The sequence below is a fragment of the Brassica rapa genome, chromosome A04 (genome assembly GCF_000309985.2).
Source record: "Brassica rapa cultivar Chiifu-401-42 chromosome A04, CAAS_Brap_v3.01, whole genome shotgun sequence".
Taxonomy (NCBI): domain Eukaryota; kingdom Viridiplantae; phylum Streptophyta; class Magnoliopsida; order Brassicales; family Brassicaceae; genus Brassica; species Brassica rapa.
The window spans coordinates 2,195,463-2,214,608 of record NC_024798.2 but is presented as its reverse complement, the minus strand read 5'-3'; the positions used below and the strand labels follow the sequence as shown (position 1 = coordinate 2,214,608).

At 32.4% G+C, this 19,146-nt stretch overlaps 3 protein-coding genes across 3 annotated transcripts; 1 reads left to right on the top strand and 2 right to left on the bottom strand.

The window, feature by feature from the left end:
* Positions 1-10,773: 10,773 nt before the first annotated feature.
* LOC117133642 lies at positions 10,774-11,235 on the bottom strand. Its single transcript, XM_033290345.1, has one exon. The coding sequence runs from the start codon at positions 11,233-11,235 to the stop codon at positions 10,774-10,776; it is 462 nt and encodes a 153-aa protein (XP_033146236.1).
* A 2,707-nt stretch (positions 11,236-13,942) lies between these two features.
* Positions 13,943-15,488, top strand: LOC103863065 (two-component response regulator ARR9). Its single transcript, XM_009140801.3, has 5 exons — positions 13,943-14,297; positions 14,398-14,483; positions 14,590-14,667; positions 14,768-14,838; positions 14,921-15,488. Exons 1-5 carry the CDS (start codon positions 14,192-14,194, stop codon positions 15,282-15,284), a joined length of 705 nt encoding a protein of 234 aa, XP_009139049.1. The 5' UTR covers positions 13,943-14,191; the 3' UTR covers positions 15,285-15,488.
* Positions 15,489-16,096: 608 nt separating this feature from the next.
* On the bottom strand, positions 16,097-19,110 carry LOC103863064 (cystathionine beta-lyase, chloroplastic). The gene is made up of 13 exons (XM_009140800.3): positions 18,853-19,110; positions 18,605-18,776; positions 18,404-18,519; positions 18,264-18,334; positions 17,881-17,972; positions 17,710-17,797; positions 17,527-17,638; positions 17,335-17,431; positions 17,156-17,237; positions 16,941-17,058; positions 16,759-16,866; positions 16,581-16,683; positions 16,097-16,473 (listed from the first exon to the last, which is right to left on the bottom strand). The coding sequence occupies exons 1-13, from the start codon at positions 18,913-18,915 to the stop codon at positions 16,298-16,300; spliced, it is 1,398 nt and encodes a 465-aa protein (XP_009139048.1). The 5' UTR covers positions 18,916-19,110; the 3' UTR covers positions 16,097-16,297.
* Positions 19,111-19,146: the final 36 nt, after the last annotated feature.

The window sequence follows — 19,146 nt, the reverse complement described above, 5'->3', positions numbered from 1 at the left end:
ACAGCTTTTATAAACTCTTATTAATAGTATACATACCCCTTATAAATTATTTATAAACTTTCATAACTTTCTTACAAACATTTATAAATGGTTTATAGATTTTATAACTTGTTTTATATGCATTTATTAATAGTTTATAAACTCTTACAAATAATTTTACATATCCTTATAAGGCTTTGTAAAGAGATGATGATACATGGCAGATTCTGAGGTACATGTGGACAGCAATCAAGACTCCACCGCTTCAGAAATTTTAAATTCCCATATAAATCATTTTATAATATTTATAATGGTGTATAAACTTAATAAATTATTTTTATAAACCCATATACATTATTTACGTACCCTTATAAACCCTTATAAATTATTATACAAACCATTATAAATTGTTTATAAGGCTTTCTAAATTGTTATAGACTCTTTTAGTTGATTTATAAACCTATGGAACTCATATAATACCCTTATAAATTGAATGTATGCTTTCATAACGTTTTTTATAAACTTTTATAAATTATTTACATTCATCAATAATCATAGATCTAACCCCATTGGTTGATATGAGAAAGTGAACCATAGATCTACCCCCATTCATCAATAATCTTATTTGCATAAGGTTCTCCTGAAAATTGAATGTTATTCTTTCTAGCTAGTTCTACAACACTTCCGCAAGGTGTGAATTCTCAATTTCACTAAATTCCTCCTTACCTAAAATACAAAAAATCATTTTCAACATAATTCATATTTGAACGTTGGATGATCAGTTTTGGCTTGTCTGGTAGCTCTGTTGAAGTATCACAATACCTCGTAGTTAACTTCAAACTTGTGCAGAATTTATAAACCTTATAAATTATTTAACAAACTTTATAAACTGTCTTATAAGCCTTTCTAAATTGTCTTTTAGTTGATTGAGTTACTTAACACATCATTTTCTGCAGCTGAGGTGGAGCCTTCACTTGCGTTATATCATACTTTTTATCGCTGCTAAAATAAACAGACTCTGCAATCTAAGACACAAGAAGAAACTAAAAAATGTCAATGGTTGGTCAATAAGACTTTAGAAAAAAAAAAAGAGACAATGATGAATTTGATGATTAACATTGTAGATCAAAGAAAATGTGTGATGGCAGAGTTGTGGCTCTCATATAAGCTTGAACACATGCTTCTTTTATGAGTGTCGGGAACTGAACATGTCAATTACATTACTAAATAACTTCGATTTATAAAGAGTTATAAATTTTCAAAAACTCAATGTTCAGTATTAGAAATCTTTCTCTTAGATCAGACTATTAATAGATAACTCTTTCTCTTAGATCAAAACAACAAAATCCGAAAAAATACTTACAGGTTGTGATTCTTGCTGAGGATTCAACATTTGAAGTTTTGAGTCTCGATCTCGATTGCTTCGTGGATCTGGACGAAGACGACGAATCTGGACGAAGACGTCGGTTCAGGACAGAGACGGTGGATCTGGAGGACAGAGACGGCGAATCTGAACGGAGACGGCGGATCTGAACGGAAAACAGCAGATCTGAACAGAGACGATAGACGGAGATTCACGAGAGAGAGAGAAATGAGTTGAAGATAAGTTAAGGGCAATATTTTCTTTTACACATTAATGAATGTGGTATTTTTGAAAATGCCTTTTGATTGATGGTAAAGTTGAAAAGTGATATCATAAAAAGTGTATAAGTAAAATTCCCCCAATATAAATATAAATATACATATAAAGAAAAATAAATAATAAGTAAATATACAATATAAAAATAAAAATATTACACTAAACAATAATAAGTAAATATACAATATAAAGAAAAATAAATAATAAGTAAATATATAATATAAGAAATAGAAATAGTACATTACACATCTATCATAACAAAAGTAAATATACATATAAGAAATATAAATATTAGATTAAACAATAACAAGTAAATAATATAAGAAATAGAAATATTACATTAAACATCTATCATAATATTATAGTTAAATAAATAATAAGTAAATATACAATAAAAAATATTACATTAAATATCTATTATAATATTAGAATAATCAAATATAAAATATAAGAAAAATAAATAATAAATAAATACACAATATAAATACAAAAATACATTAAACATCTATCTGAAAAATATGTAATAAAATAAATAATAAGTAAATATATAATAAAAGAAACATAAATATTAAACTTTAATATAGAAGCAAAGCAATTAGATAAGTAAATATACAATATAAAATAAATATACAATATAAAAAATTGGAAAACTACATTAAACATGTATCTGAAAAATTGCATAGTTTTACATTTTTATAATTTTGAAATATTTTTATAAGTAAATATACAATATATTAAAAACAAGCATACAATATAAGAGATATATATTACATTAAATATCTACAATAATATTATCATTTGACATAAAAGCAAGAAAAATATAATAATTAAATATACAATATAAGAAAGAATAAACAATTGAAAAAATAAAATTAAGAATTGAAAAAAAACTAAATTAAACATCTCTATGAAAAATTTATAGTAAAATAAATAATAAGTAAATATACAATATAAGAAATTGAAATATTATAGTAAGCATCTATCGTAATATTAATATAAGTAAATATACAATAAAAAAAATATACACAATAAGTAAATATACAATATCAGAACTGAAAAATCAAACTAGACATCTATCTCAAAAATGTATAGTAAAATAAATAATAAGTAAATATAGAGTATAAAAAATAAACATATTACATTAAACATCTATCATAATATTAGAATATAAATAAATAACAAGTAAATATACAATATAAGAAATATAAAAACAATATTAAACATCTGAAAAATGTACAGTAAAATAAATAATAAGTAAATATACAATATGAGAAAAATAAATATTACATTAAACATCAATAAATAACATTACCATTTGATATAAAAGCAAAAAAAAATAGAATACGTAAATATACAATATCAGAAAAAATAAAAAATAAATAAATATATATAATATAAGAAATGGAAAAACTACATTAAGCATCTATCTAAAAATGTATTGTTTTATATTTTTATTATTTACAAATATTTTATAAGTAACTATGTATACAATATAGGAATAAATAAATAATAAGTAAGTATACAATATAACATATAGAAATGTTACATATTATAATAAGTAAATATAAAATATAAGAAAAAATAAATAATAAGTAAATATAATATATAAGAAACAAAATATTATATTAAATATATATCGTAATATTATCATTGATATAAATGCAAGAAATTTAGAATAAGTAAATATATAAAATAAGAAAAGATAATGAGTAAGTAAATATAAAATATAAAAAAAAATTAAAACTAAATTCAACATCTATCTGAAAAATGTGTAGTTAGATGGAAAAATGTATTGTTAAATAAATAATAAGCAAATATAAAATATAAGAAATATAAATATAACGTTAAACATTTATCGTAATATTATCATTTGATATAAAAGCAAGAAAATTAGAATAAATAAATATCAGAATTTTCAAAATAAAAAGGAGCTATTTTGGTCATTTCTTTATTAAATGTTATTTTTGTGACAAAAACTTAAAATGATCTATTTGAGAGAATTGCCCTATAATATTAGAAAAATTAGACAACAAGTAAATATACAATATAAGAAATGGAAAATTATATCAAACATCTTGTTTTTTCTAAGGAAATATGTATTAACACAAATATACAATTCAGAATTTTGTTATTGTTTAGAATATAACGTCCAAAAAATAGCTATATAGTTAATATTAAAAAAATTATATTGGCCCGTGTATAGCGCGGGTTAACGCCTAGTACATATAGAGTGGTTTTAAACATATTCGAATTCGAAGTATTTTTAAACGAACTTGATAACCCGAAAAAACATGAATAACCTAATCTGCGACAGTATATCACCAATGTTACCTGTTGACTTGCACACAAAGCTATGAAACGATTAAATATCTGGTTACAAATATCTGGTTAAAAATACATATTGACTCCGAACTAAATAAATCATAAATTACTAATAGGAATGAAAATGAGCTAATTATACAAATATCTTCAAAATTCATGATATTTACTATGTGCCCGTCCCTAATGTTTAGGTTCAAGATAATGATACAAGAAACCTCTAAGGCTACCACCACAAGACATGATAAAAGCTCACTGAATCATGAAGCTAAGTTAACAACGCTAAAATCTCGATCGAGATGGTTGATATACCTGTAACTGCAGTGTACGCAAAGTCTGTCCATCCAAGCGATTCACCTCGCTATTTCAGGATCCGACCATCGGAGACACCGACGTACAGACCTTCCCCAGCTGGATCGAAAGCTACTCTCCGAACCAGTGTCTCCAGTGAAGTTAACCACATTCACGGACAGGAAAACGTCAAGCGAACGGGGGATTTCAGGCAGTGTGAAGATGCCATAACTGCATTGGCTACTCGAGACGAGAATTGCGATGATCGTTATGATCACTGTTGTGAAACACAACGGTGAGCATCGTCATTGTGGTGGTTAGTGGGATTTGGATACTGCACTCAGAGTCATATTTAAGAACATAGATTTGATACATTTAAATGGGGTCTTATTTTGTGGGATCCCTATTTTATTTTAAAAATATATACTCATATACATATAGTAATATATTAATATATAAAATGTAATTAGAATAAAAATAGAAAATATATTTTGTGTTATTATTATGATGAATAAATTTAATAATCAATAAATACTATTTCCATAATGTCATTGAATCTAATAACCTAATTTTTGTTAAAAATAACAAATAATTTAAACATTTTTTGAAGATGCAGTCTGCTGAGGTGATCTGTATCAGTTCGTGAAGTACTACAGGAGATAGTACATGTGGGTGTCATGAAGATGGAGCTGAATATGAGTTCAAGTTTTGTGATGTGCGTCAGCTTGCTAAGCTTGGAAAAGGAAAGATGATATATGCTTGAAGACATATTGACGTTTTTCATTAAGCAAAAAGGTTTTGCTTGGAGAAGAGGTTTACCTTTACAAGAAAAGGAAATTTTCTTAAATGGAAATGGAAGTTGTCATATGTGTATTTGAAAGACTTGGAGAGCAAGTTGAAGATGTGGAGAGCAAGATCTGGTCTACTATATAAGGAGGGACATGCCTTATGAGAAATCTAGACCTCAGAGAAGCGAGAGAGAGAGGTTTCCTTGGTGTGTGGTATTGCTTAATGTCGAAGAACATTCTAAAGCATTATCTGATGGAGTCCGATGTGGACTTAGTTTGGTGGTGTTTGAGTTGGCGCTTTGTGTTGTGGAGTTAGCCATCATGTATAGCTCTTGTGAGCTTTATGTGTGCTTGGGTGATCAAGCGTTTTGGTGTCACTGGTGTGCGCTGGGTGCTGACGTATTTGGTGAAGTACTTCCGTGGAGGTGGAAGATTGAAGCCTAGACTCCGGGAGAGTTTAGCAAAAGAGGTTTCATTGAAGAGGTCTGTGAAGATTGCAGCTGTAGAAGACAGTGTGTTCTGATGCGTCGGATAGTGATCTATGCATGCGTGCTTGATTCTTAATCTTTGTAGATTGCTACTTAGAAAAGAGTGGTAATCACTAGTGTGTGTGTTATACCATATAGCAATTGTAGGTTGCTTATTGTTTTAAGTCAATGAAATCTGGACAAGGTCCCGGAGATGTAGGAAACGAACCCCGTTAACAAACTTTGTGTGTCATTTACCTTCTGCACTTGTTTTTCGTCGCTTCATCTGCACTAACATTTTGTTTAAAGAAAATCAGTAAAAAAATTATAATATTCTATTGGTTTTGAATGAAGTCATCTTTCTTCAGAACTGGTTTTAAAAGCACCTTCAATGGAGAGTTTTCTTCCAAAAAATTTTAATATACGTATTCATACTATGTATATTAAGAAACTTTGAAAGAGAATCTCCATTGAGAGTGCTATATAACTACATTATCAAATTTTCGCTTTATGAGATATTTAAAGGTTCATAAAAAATAAAGAACCTTCCTCGTAATTATGCTTTAATTCGTGTATTTAATCTTTGTTTTTTACTAATTAGTTCTCTCCCCCAAAATTGAAATGATGAACATGAAGCTACTTGTCTATAAATTTTAGGTAAACTCATTACTTGTAGACTAGTTTCCCCCAACGTAGAATATACAATGTAACAACCAGCCCATTTATGAGAAGTGTCCTGGTGGAGAAGTTATAGACAATTTTCTGTAGTTTGTAGCTAGAGTACTTCACTTATATTCTTCTGTAGTTTTGGGCTTTGATGGTATTTTTATTATGCACTTGAAGAATCTTACTCAGGATTCGAGAATACCCGTGGACTCCTGAATACAGTGCGCTTAAAAACAAAATGATTTAAGAAAGACTAACATTTTTATTTTATATTGCGCCATTAATGTTATTGCCAAGATGTTAAAAATTGACAAATTCACTTTTTAGGTAAAATGTGAAAATTTATACATTCTTAAGTTTTACGATGTTGCAAACAACTTATTTTGTGAAATAAAGAAACAACAACAAAAAATCAACGTAGTTGGTTTAGTTTGTAAAGTGGAATTTTGGAGAGAAAAAAAACTAATAAGTCCAATAGTATTTACGTAAATTCTTTTGTGAACACACTACATAGTAAATAAGTTATTTTCATTTATATAAATGAAAATGAGTAATTTTTGTGAACACACTACATAGTAATTTAGTACTATAGTAAATAAAATTTACAACTGATAGTGTGTTCACCTATATAAAATTTTCATTTATATAATATTTTACTATAGTAAATACAATTTACAATTTTTACTATAGTAAATTTTTACTATAGTAAATTTTTACTATTTTCGTTTAATTACTACATAGTAATTTTTGTGAACACACTACATTTGATATATCACAATTGATGTTTATAAACGGTGAGAGATATGTCACAAAGGGGTTGAAATGAGTTTACTAGCTTTATAATTAAACGAACTTATAGGAACACAATCATCCATACAAACTTTTCTTTTTTTTTGAAAAAATAATCATCCATACAAACTTCACATATTAAATGTACGTAATATGAAATATAAACGCACGCGATAAATAAAATATTATAAGAGCTGCTGACAATGTGGCAATTTGGCCAACAAAGAGAAGAAAAAAAAAGGCAAAAGGGATTTGGTGTATAATAATGTGGCTCTGTGCTCATCGGAGGGACACTTCCCATATTCTTGAATGTGCCCCAGCAGCTATTGTAAGGGCATTCTAAGTTTTGAGCTTACACTATCATTTTCTATATCGAATAAACAATCTCTAAATTGTTGGCACAACCTCGGAAGCAGAAAGTGAAAGAACCATCGCTACATTTTCAAGTTAACGAATTAAAATGAGTTTTGTACACGATTCTGGCTTCAGTCCTCATACACAGTAACTTAAACAAGATTTTCTTCCAATTATTTTATACAGATCGGAAATTAGGAACGTTAGTTGCTTTGTGAAACATTAAAACATGCAACGTTGATCGTAAAAACACTCGGTCAGTTAATACGCGTATTAACCATTGGTAACACGACATATACACAGGTTTGGTCACCGACGACAAGAATGACAAGAGGAAGAATAATCATATAGGGAACCTATCGCCTGGTATTATCAGGAAAAGTTATCGCTAGAAGCGTAGCCTTTTCCAAATAAAAAATGCAAAATCAATAATGGAATTTTTTTTTTCGCTTATTGATACCAATAATGGAATTTCAAAGGTGAACGATAAGGACCGAACTCGATTGTTATTTTTAGAATCTCTAACCACTCGTGTCTTTTGTTCATTAATTCAATACATCTTTTTTGTAATGAAAATTCATAGCTGTTAATTAAACAGTACAAAATCCGAATATATATATCGATATTCTCAAACCATGTGAAGTTATGTATCGTATCGTTTAAAATAATGGCTGAGGTTTGGTTCACCGTATTAAGCCCATAACTCTCATTTAGCTTAGTTATGTGTTGTTTATCATTAGTAGTAATGTTGACCAAATGTAATCGTGTGGTTTGACATATACTCTAACATACCGACGGTGCTATAATGCAAGCACATCTACATTTGTCAACTATGGTGCAACCACTCAATCCTCACCATTTGGTCTAGTTCATACTATATAGATAAAAGAGTTGGGTTGATTTGAGTTAATAAAACAATGAAAATTGCTCGTCTTCTTAACCAAATTAGGTCCAATATAAAACATATATACATCAACTTTGGTTGCAATATTCTATTTATAAAATTTGGTTGCAACATTCTATTTATAAATTTAAGAGTTTCTGGTGTACTGTAACCGTATAAGTTAACCTTAACGAAGTGTTATTTTGGAGGGATATATATACAAATAGAATTTTGCAACCAAATTTAATTTAGTTATTAAGAAGTTCTTTTTAATTATTGTAGTAACACTAATTAAACCAACAGAATTTAAAATTGAAACAAACAAGTTAACAGAAGTCATTTGGAACTTATGAGCAAGCATAGACTTATTCATTTTTTATCATTATAAAAACCAAGTTTTGAGAGATCTCGGGTTCGTTGCCAAAAGAGAGTAAAAAATTAGGGTTTGAGATCTTACCGTTTGGAGTCCTGAAAACAACCAAAAGTTGCACATAATCAGCTCGTTCTTCATTATATATCTATACACCACTTAAGAAAATTGAGCCTTTGTGAACTAGCTGAATCAAACCGGCATTCATGAAATTAGAAATCATTAATTCAGTACTTGAGATATTTACTTAGAAAATTTTATTAGATGCTCTACTGGTAACGAATTCACAGAGGAATTTCTGATACCCTAACTCTTCTTTTTGGTCCTCTAATCAAGATATTATAGGTCAAGACGGACCCATGGACCTTTGGCTCCCAGCCACTACCAGAGTTAAGATGCTTGTAATGGTGAAGGGTAGATAATCCCACCTCCTAGTTAGATCAGACCCTGCGCTCTACTTCATATTCACCACAAAAATATTCATGACTACATCCTAACTGATTAACGTTTATAGTTGGTATATTGATGATTAAAGTGCCATGGCTTTTCATCTAGCAAGATTACATAAAATGCTCTCAAGCCTCAAGAATCAGTGTGAGAGTCTCGGCAAGTTCTGTTTGGTTTAAGAGAGCCATACTGAAATTTGTTTAATGATATAGATCCTCATCTAAATAAACGGTTTTAACTATCCATTTAAATCGTTTTGTCTCTCATCAAATTAATTACGTTAAAATAAGTACTTTTTTTGGTTTTTACTATTGAATGGGGAAAAGTAAGAGAAGAAAAGAAGCATGCATTATGGAGAAAAGCCTGAAGACAAGGAAAAGAGAGAAAGCGGGGCCATTTGTGCAAGTTTAGAAGGCAAAGAGTGCCCCCTTCACATCATTTCTATTTCACAATTTATTTTTGCATGATTTTGCATTTTATCTTTATTAGTCTATTTTCTCTTATGATTTTTAAATATCATACACACGTAGTATATTAGTCTTCATCCGTGTTCCAAAGAAAAATATTTGTCTTTTTATTTGTCATCAAAAGTTATTTATCCAAAACAGTCGTTCATAACGCATTGTAAGCAACAAAAGTTAGTTCTATCCAGTCTGGTTCTATCCATAGCGGTGGTTTTTTCAATTATTTATACATAGCATCGTATTCAAACTTGAATTAAAAAGTATTCAAACTTGAATATGATAAATCCGTACTAAGCTAATTAACTAAAAACTATAACGCCCATTCCTATCCCATATATAGTACTTGAGTCAAATTAATTGTTTACAAATAACTGAACGATAGATATTGTAGTATATAATATTCAACCTTCATATATACTAATATTTAAAGTTACCTTGACAGATATATTTGAAATTATGAAGAAAATTAAAGCGAAAATATATAATTTATTTACAAAAAAAGAACACTGGTCGTGTAAATGTATCCATAATGCATGGGTTTATAAAAAAAAAATGCTAATAACTTTGGTTCTTCTTTGTGCCAGTAAATGATAATACATCATTGATTCAACTTAATAGCATTGTTGATCAGATCTAAATAACGTTTTAGTGTCAAAATCTGTTATGATGAAGTGTTTGTAGATTAGATAAAAGAAGAGGAGGGGTCCTCATAGAGAAAGAGAGGATATGTGATTAAACGAAGATCTATTAAACTGATGTGGGTTAAAAGCATGTCTTCCCGACATTGTGGATTAATAGACAGCTCGATCAACCCATATCTTTTTGGTCAAATCCTCCATCCTTTTGATTTTTTTTCTCAATTCTTCACTTACACCTTCTTTGAATTACTTGAGTGCCTTACTCTTTCATGTCTATTATTTGGTCCACTTGTGTGGAATCATCATGTTGAACAATTGAATTCACGACTGATTTGGACTGGCCTATTTTTGTATAAACATAAATTTTCATTTGTCGCAGCTTGCATGAAACTCACTAGTTTGACTTTGGGGGTATGGTCATTTTTTAATATGCATTCAAATCTTTTCATGAAACTCATTAATTTTAAAATGCATTTGAAACTGATTATTTGAATCTTTAAATATAAAATGACGTTAATAAAATGCATAACATCAACAATATAAAATGATCAGGGTCTTTAAAATAACTTACAGAATAAAACAATCAGGGTCGTTAAATAAATGTATATATTTATTAATTTACCAGCAAATTGTACAGATTAAATAATTTTTTTTTTTTGACAACATAAAAGGCAAGAGCCTATAAGACCGCCGGTTCAGATAGCCAAACCGGAGGTAGAGAGTCGACATATAGCATAGCTGAAGGAGAACTCCTCGCACCATGTGCAAGCTTGTCTGCCATTGTATTTTGTGCCTTTGAGATATGTCTGATCATGAAGTTGGGAAAGAAAGTCTTACTGCGGCAGAATTCTTCCACGTGTGTAGCAAACGCCGGCCATTCATCGGGTGAGGACACCATCTTCACCAGCTGAGAACAATCCGTCACAAATACTACGTCTGAGAAACGCAGGGTCTTCATGCACTCCATCGCCCAAATCAGTGCTTCACATTCAGCATGTAAAGGTGAAAGGCTACGTCGAAGGTTCATTGCGTCCATCATTACGTCCTCCGAGTTCATCTTCTGGCAATACCAGCCCTGGCCTGTAAAAGCATCTTGTTCTCTCCACACCCCATCAATATAGCAAACGCGAGAGGACCCCATTGTCTGCCAGCTCATATCTGGCGGAGTAAACCCGTGATTCTCTTGTACTAATATTTGGGCCTCAGCCCAAAGTGATCCTTCCACTTCTGCTCTACGCAGAATTTCTTGAGGACTTGCAGTCCTATTATTATGAATTTTGTCATTCCTATTCTTCCATATATACCACATAATCCATGGAAAATACTCCGAATCAACATCTTTTGGAAGTCTCCAAAAAAGATGATCCAAACTAGTAAAAACAGAAGAAGATGGAAAAATTCCGGGAGGAGAAGGGATTCGAGATAAAGCCCATGTTTGAAGTGCTGGTGGGCATTCAAACATAACGTGATAGATGGATTCCTCTTCTGCCCCACAAATACCACACCGGAGATCACACTCTATACCACGAGCCTTCAGATTTTTTTGAAACAGGCAGTGTTCCAGATAAAGTTTGCCAAATAAAATGTCTTAGTTTCGGTGGGCATTTGAGTTTCCATGAATGCGCCAAAAGGGGTTTAACATTAGGTCCATAATTTAACACTCTTGTGCCTCGATCCGGGTATAATGATTCTGTCCTAAACCCTGATTTAACCGAGTATTTACCGGAGTCCGTAAACATCCAGCCGTATGAATCTGGCTTTTGCGTTCTACTAACTGCTATACCTCGAATGATCTTCACATCATCTGGATGAAAATATACATTCAGTAGATCCTCATTCCAGGAAGAATCAATGGGATTTATCAAATCTCCCACCATAAGCGACCGATTTAAAATTTGAGATTGAGTTTTTGGTATTGCTGACCTCGGGCGAGGAGCAGGGATCCAGGGGTCATTCCATACGGATATCGATTGCCCTGTCCCTACTCTTTTGATTAGCCCTTTTTTAACCAGAGGTCGAGCTGAGCAGATGCTTCTCCATCCATAAGAAGAGGAGTAAGATCTGTGATCATCCAAAGGATGAGTATTCCGAAAATAACGACCTTTAAAAACCTTCGAGAATAAACATTCCGGTTTATCTATCAGTCGCCATAATTGCTTAGCCAACAAAGCCGTATTAAAATCATGCAAATCCCTAAAGCTCAAGCCCCCATTGTCTTTATGGATGCAGACTTTATCCCAGGAGAACCAATGAATACCTTTTTTATTATTCCCACTGCTCCACCAGAAATGAGCTAAAGTACTCGTAATTTTTCTGGTAACCCCTTTGGGAAGCCTGTAGCAGGACATTACAAAAGTTGGCATGGGTGAGGCCGCTGATTTATCCAGGATTTATTATTTGTTGTGTATTTTATTTCTCTAACTTTCGTTATTTTACAAACGAAATGTCGAAAATGAAAACAGAGTGACAAACTGGAACCCACTAGACGAATGAGAGGTTACGTTTCATTGGAGGGCCTTTTAACGTGTGACCCCAAGAGTTCGATACGTAGCTGATACAGTCTGTTGATAAATGCAATCATGATGATGATAATGGGGCATGGAATGACCATGGCCAAAACAAATCTTTGGAAGAGAATCCTCACCAAAAAAAATGTCTAGTCATTGCCACCAACACCATCACAAAGCCCCAGCTACTCAATATGCGGTAAACGCCACCATTATTCACGTTTTGCTTTATAAATCATCTTTTATATATATATCATAATATAATATATGTATTTTTCTTATAATAACTAAAAAACACAAGTAATAATCAGGGGCGGATGTAGAGAAATATTTTGTTGGGGGCATAGCTAAAATTACTTATAGATTTAGGGATAAATTTGCTATAAACACAGGGGCATAACTAAAATTACTCATGTTTTACACAGGATTTTGAAAAAGTACTGGGGGCAGTTGCCCCCTTGTTACATAACGTGGCTCCGCCACTGGTAATAATTTAATGATGATAAATTAAAGAGTGTTACTCTAAATAAAAGGGGGCATCTTTGACAACGTCACCTAAATCTCTGAAGATTTTGGCGGGTCCCATTTTTTGTATTTATTTCTTCTGATGAATTTTATATAGGAAGACTTGAAGGTCAGGAAAGGTTACATACATTGAGGAAAACTAGGAGAAAATACTAGCATAATACTCCATGAATTATCAAGATACATATTCCATCCGTACCAAAAAAATACATATTTTAAAATTTTCACACATATTAAGAAAACACATTAAAATTTAATTGTAAATATATTGTTTTTTTGTAAAAAATAATTTTCCATAAGTTTTAACCAATAGAAATCCAGTAAACACCATTATTTTTTTTGAAATTTACAATTTTTCATCAAATAATAGATTGAAAAAATAAAATGTATCTTTTTAAAACAATTTTTTTTTAGGATGTAGATTTTTCTGAAACGGAAGGAGTATATAAAAAAATGATTTTGAATTTTTGATGAATAAAAAACATTAATAATCAAATAATAAAAAAGTATAGTGAATCATTTAGGTAAACAAAACTAATTTATCATTTTATGTAATAAGTAATAGTCACAAAAATCATTTTAAAACCCATTATTTTGTCCCTCTTATAAAACCTACCGATTAAGTTTTTATTCAAAAACTGATGACCATTTAAATCCAAAATACTCAAAAGTTCTTTTAAGTTATGGTTTTCATTCACAAACCAAATCCTTTTGTCTGTTCATCTTTTTAAATCTGGTGCAGAAGCAAAGCGGTTGTGGACCTTGTGGTTTAGTATATATAAAGCAAACTTCTCCTCCCTCTTTATCTAATAATCCTTAAAAATCCCCATAAAGATTTGTTTTGATTATTTTTTCATTTGTAAACTTTGTTTCTTTCTCCCCCTCTGCGCTGTCTTCTTAAAAAAAAAACAAAACATTTTTTTTTCCTATCAGAACTTGCTTTCTCCACACTGCAAAGCTAATTGAGATTTAAAAATAGCAACGATCCCGACGAAAGAAAATAAAAAGTCGGAGACTTTACATCTGGGTTTGTAGCTTTGACCTTAGATCTTCAAGTTTTCTGTAATGGGCATGGCAGCAGTGGAATCGCAGTTTCATGTTTTAGCCGTTGATGATAGTTCATTCGATAGGAAACTCATAGAGAAACTGCTTCAAAAGTCTTCGTGTCAAGGTGAAAACGTGTTTCAAAGAACATGAATAATAAGTCTTTGTAGCTTGTAAGAACTGAAGAAAGATCTCACCTTTGTTAATGTTTTTGTTGGTGTTTGCAGTAACAACTGTTGATTCAGGCTATAAGGCTTTAGAGTTTCTTGGTATTGAGAGTAACGACCCAAATGCTCTTTCTACATCTCCTCAGGTTCGAAAAGTTTGCTCCTTTGTACTTATTTAAATCACTTCAGTGGTTAACAAGTCTTTGTCTTAATAGAAGTTTGTTCATTCTGCTTGATTTTGGCTTTTGACAGGAGGTTGAAGTGAATCTTATCATTACAGACTATTGTATGCCAGGCATGACTGGTTATGATTTGCTCAAGAAAGTTAAGGTACTTGTTTGTAATATCTTTAACTTGTGATTTGTTTATGTATTGATAACATCTTTTGATTTATTCTGGAATTTAGTAAACTTGTTTTCAAATTTTGTAGGAATCATCAGCTTTTAAGAACATACCGGTAGTAATAATGTCCTCAGAGAATGTTCCTGCAAGGATCAGCAGGTAAAGAACTTTAAAGTCTGATGAGCTTTGTGCTCCTTGCGGATACTAATGAAAGGCTCTTATGTTTATTAATCATTAACAGGTGTTTAGAAGAAGGAGCTGAGGAGTTTTTCTTGAAACCAGTAAGAATGGCTGATCTCAACAAGTTGAAACCTCATATGATGAAAACAAAGTTGAACAACCAGAAGCTGGAAGAGATTGAAAAGCCTTTAAATGTATCAGCAGCAGCCGCCGCAGCAGTTGAACCAGAGATTAAAGATTCAGCAGAAGTTGGAAGCAAGATCTTGACTCTTCAGTCTGAACTAGAACCGAAACAAGTACATCTGCAAGTAGCACAACAAGAGGAGCAAACATTGGGTAACAACAACAAGAGGAAGTCCATGGAAGAAGGGCTCTCAACAGATAGATCACGTCCTAGATTCGAGTGTGTCACAACCGCTGTCTGATTCTACCACCTTGATGCTTCTTTCTTCAGTTTCTAATTTTAGAGTTTTGTAGGAATGCTTCTGCTGCTAGTACAATACATGGTTCCAGTAGGGAATATAGATGGATGATAATGAATAAATGATGATGATGATGTATGGGGATAATGTTTATATGTACATCAGTAAATCTTTGGTGATAACCCAGTTACCAATTTTGTTTCACTCTTTTTTAGGTTTGCTTTAAAGAAACACAACTTACCTATCTGAAAATGGTAAATGAAGGATCTGTAGATCTGTCACTTTATTTGCAAACTGTAGTTTTCAGTTCAATTCAGGAGGTGTTATTGAATTTGGTTGTTTAATGGAGTTTGATGGAATTTAAGTCTGACATGGAATTTAAGTCTGACATGAAATCCAGTGTTATCTAAACAATATTGGGAAGTACTGAGTAGGAGGAGCACCCAACGGCATGTCGTTGATCTTGATACATCTTTTTCTCTGCTATGTTCTTATTTCAAACCATTCTATTTGATTCCACTTTGTAACTGCCAAATAAATCCACTTTCATTTTAGCGGAATCACCTAATTCCATAGAATTATTCTCAGACTTTAATTAACTGCCTTCATTCTAATTCCATTCAATTCTGTATTGAATACCAGCCCCTCAGTGTTACATGTCATGTATAAACAAAAAAGTAGCTGTCCTAGTTATCTGGTATATTCTGGTGCAGATGTGTCATGGTTTGTTCCATGTAACCTAACCTGAAACAGAATTTAAGGACAAGTTGCTCTCTGGGTCCTCTCTGTTCTTTCTTCACATATCAAGATACTTATTTGAAGGAAGATCTCTGTACTTGCATAACAAGTTTATTTGGATTTGGAGTCTTATTACAAACTTAGAATACAGGTTTAGCAGATGTGTTATCAAACACCAAATCATGTTTTGTGGTTACTTAACACAGATTCCTCTTTCAAGAACCTATGAAACACACAAAAAACTGAGACTAGAAAAAAGTTTTTCTCTGAGAATGGAGCTAGATGGGACCGGTTTTGAAGGCGATATCAAGATCAGAGATCAAATCATCAGCGTCCTCAATGCCTGCAGATATACGGACAAGATCTTCCGTCAAGCCTCTAGCCTCACGAACTTCAGCAGGTATGCTTGCATGTGACATGAAGCACGGCATGCTTATAAGTGACTTAACACTCCCTGCCAAAGAGAAAGAAAGTGGATTAAATCAATATTATCCCAAATATTACTAACAGCTTCTTCAGCAGAAACAATAGAAGAAGAAAAATAGTGTATTTGGCTCTCACCAAAACTAACAGCAATGCTGAAGTACTTGGTGGTTTCTACAAGATGCTTGGATAGGGCGACAGATCCTGTTATGAAGCTAAAAACTGATCCTGCACCCTTTGCCTGCAGTTTTGTGTTAAAAAACTTGATTAACTCTTCTCTTTTCATTCAGTACATTAGTTAAATGGTTTTTAGTACCTGAGAGAAGTGAAGATGGTGCCCAGGATGATCTGGTAGACCAGCATAGTACACTTTCTTCACTCTTGGATGAGTAGACAAGTACATTGCGATTTTCCGTGCGTTTTCCTGTATATTTTTCCCATCTTACGTGAGTAGTGAATCCATAGTTTATACATAATTATAAGGGTAAAAGACAAGACCTGCTGCTTCTCTATGCGTAAAGCCATTGTCTTGATTCCTCGTAGGCAAAGCCAACAGTCGAAAGGAGCTAATCCAGAACCTTCTGAGTTTTGGAGGAAATACAACTCCTTTGCCAATCTTAAAATTTTTTAACAAATGAGAAATGAGAATTTAATAGAGAAACAATATATAAAAACACTTGAAAGCAGGAAAGAAGAAGTAGAAGAAAACATACTTTTCGCCTTTTACAGTAAGCACACCCCCCATCAAATCACTGTGTCCGGCTATAAACTTAGTAGCCGAGTGCATCACGATATCTAGAAAGCCAGACAAGTTCAAATACGAGTGTACTAAGAAGTAGTTCTAACCAAACTTTTAACCAAATAAACAAAGTATAAAATCTTTTTAACACACCAGCTCCAAGTTCTAATGGCCGAGCGAGAACCGGTGACATAATACTGTTGTCAACTAACAAAAGTGCACCTTGAGCATGAGCCATCTCAGCTATTTTCTACAAACAAAGCAAAGCCAAGATCTCACTTAAACATTACAAACAAAGCAAAGCCAAGATTTGTTCCATGTGGTTTCGGTTTAAAGAGAGTTTACTCGTATATCAGAGATTTGTTGTCTGGGGTTGGTTGGAGACTCAAGCCACACAAGTTTTGTCCGGGGACCAAGAGCAGAAGCAACCTCCTCTAAACTAGTTGTGTTGACTCGTCTACAATATATCATCAATCATTAGTTTATAGTAGTACTATTAAACTTCCGGTATATGTAGTAAATACTAACTTAACCACAACGCCAGATCTTGGAACTACGTTGGATAGTAATCTGTCTGAGCCACCATATAGATCATCTCCAGCAACAATCTCGTCGCCTATGGAAACAAAGTTAAATATACAACAATGAGACACCAACCTAATGGAATCTTCAAGAGAGTGGTCAATATCGGAAAATTACCAGTGTTGAGAAGGTGCGTAACAGCAGCAAGAGCAGCCATTCCACTAGTAAAGCAAAATGCTCTATCCGCCTTGTCAAGCTTCGCAAGGAGACTAAACACACAAAAAAGCATAAAGAAAAAAATGAAAACTTTTATGAATGGAGAAGAAACTAAGTAACAATTACTCCCTCCGTTTCTTAAAGATAGATGTTTTGGTGTTTTCACATTAATCATGCATCATTTTTTGAAATTATCAAATTTCAATGCTTTTTAACTAATAGTCTTTCAATAAATCCAATTAATTTTATTGAAATTTGCAATTTTTGTATAGAAAACCTAAAAAGTCTATCTTTTTGAAACAAAATTATTTTTCTAAAACTTCTTAGTGAAACGGAGGGAGTACCTTTCAAGTGCATCCCGTGTAGGATTCCCACTTCTTGTGTAATCATATGGACCATTTTCTATAGCAGAAGGCTGCACAAGTAATCAGACAAAAAAAAACTAAGCATGAAGTAACAACAAAACCTTATCAAAGTTCAATACCTGCTTAAACGTAGCTGTCTGGTAAAGAGGAGTGCTCATTGCATCAAAGGGATCAAATTTATTATCCAAGTTCATCAGTAACGTAGCGACGCTAGCCTCTTCTCTGACATCAATAGCTGCAAAAAGAACATGGAGCAAACCATCAACACAAAAGCTTCAAACTCATATCAATTAAAGAAAAAGAGAGAAGCTTTTACGAACCATTTAAGCAATCTTGGGAGGTGTTAACTACAGAATTGGTGTTTCCATCGATACTCTTCTCCATCACGCAGCTTAGCTTGAACAGGTTCCGATTCGAGATCTGCCTCTTCTTCTCCCAAGTTGGAAACTTGGTAATGGAAACAGTCGTCGGAGAGTTTTTACTGACCAATCCCTTCAGAGAGAAACAACACAAGAGTCAGAGAGCACAAATCAACACTAAGATTGGTGAAGACATAGAAAGGGCTTACACGGTCGGGAAGATCAGCGAATGAAGGTGTGAAGGAGGAGTGAAGTGACAGAGAAGATGACATTTTGTTCTATGAACAAGAGAGATTATTTGCTTCTCTCTTGTCTGAGATACTCTTTATCAGCCGGTGAGATAATGGCGGCGACGGAGGTAATTGTGTTTCTGAAGTGGAAGAGTTAAGACAAGAAGAGAGAAGCCGAAAGGTATTGCTTTTAAGTATCTGGTTCGGTCTATTTGGATTTTGTTTCGGTTTACTTAGATACTAAAAGTCTGAACCGAATATTACCTGGTCCAG

Excerpts from the sequence above, each read along its gene's own strand:
- LOC117133642 (XM_033290345.1), bottom strand. The coding sequence starts at position 11,235 with ATGGGGTCCTCTCGCGTTTGCTATATTGATGGGGTGTGGAGAGAACAA.
- LOC103863065 (XM_009140801.3), top strand. The coding sequence starts at position 14,192 with ATGGGCATGGCAGCAGTGGAATCGCAGTTTCATGTTTTAGCCGTTGAT. Across the intron at positions 14,484-14,589 it reads CTCTTTCTACATCTCCTCAG|GAGGTTGAAGTGAATCTTAT; the intron begins GTTCGAAAAGTT and ends GGCTTTTGACAG. Across the intron at positions 14,668-14,767 it reads ATTTGCTCAAGAAAGTTAAG|GAATCATCAGCTTTTAAGAA; the intron begins GTACTTGTTTGT and ends CAAATTTTGTAG.
- LOC103863064 (XM_009140800.3), bottom strand. The coding sequence starts at position 18,915 with ATGTCATCTTCTCTGTCACTTCACTCCTCCTTCACACCTTCATTCGCT. Across the intron at positions 17,238-17,334 it reads GCCATTAGAACTTGGAGCTG|ATATCGTGATGCACTCGGCT; the intron begins GTGTGTTAAAAA and ends CTGGCTTTCTAG. Across the intron at positions 16,867-16,940 it reads TACGCATAGAGAAGCAGCAG|GAAAACGCACGGAAAATCGC; the intron begins GTCTTGTCTTTT and ends AAAAATATACAG.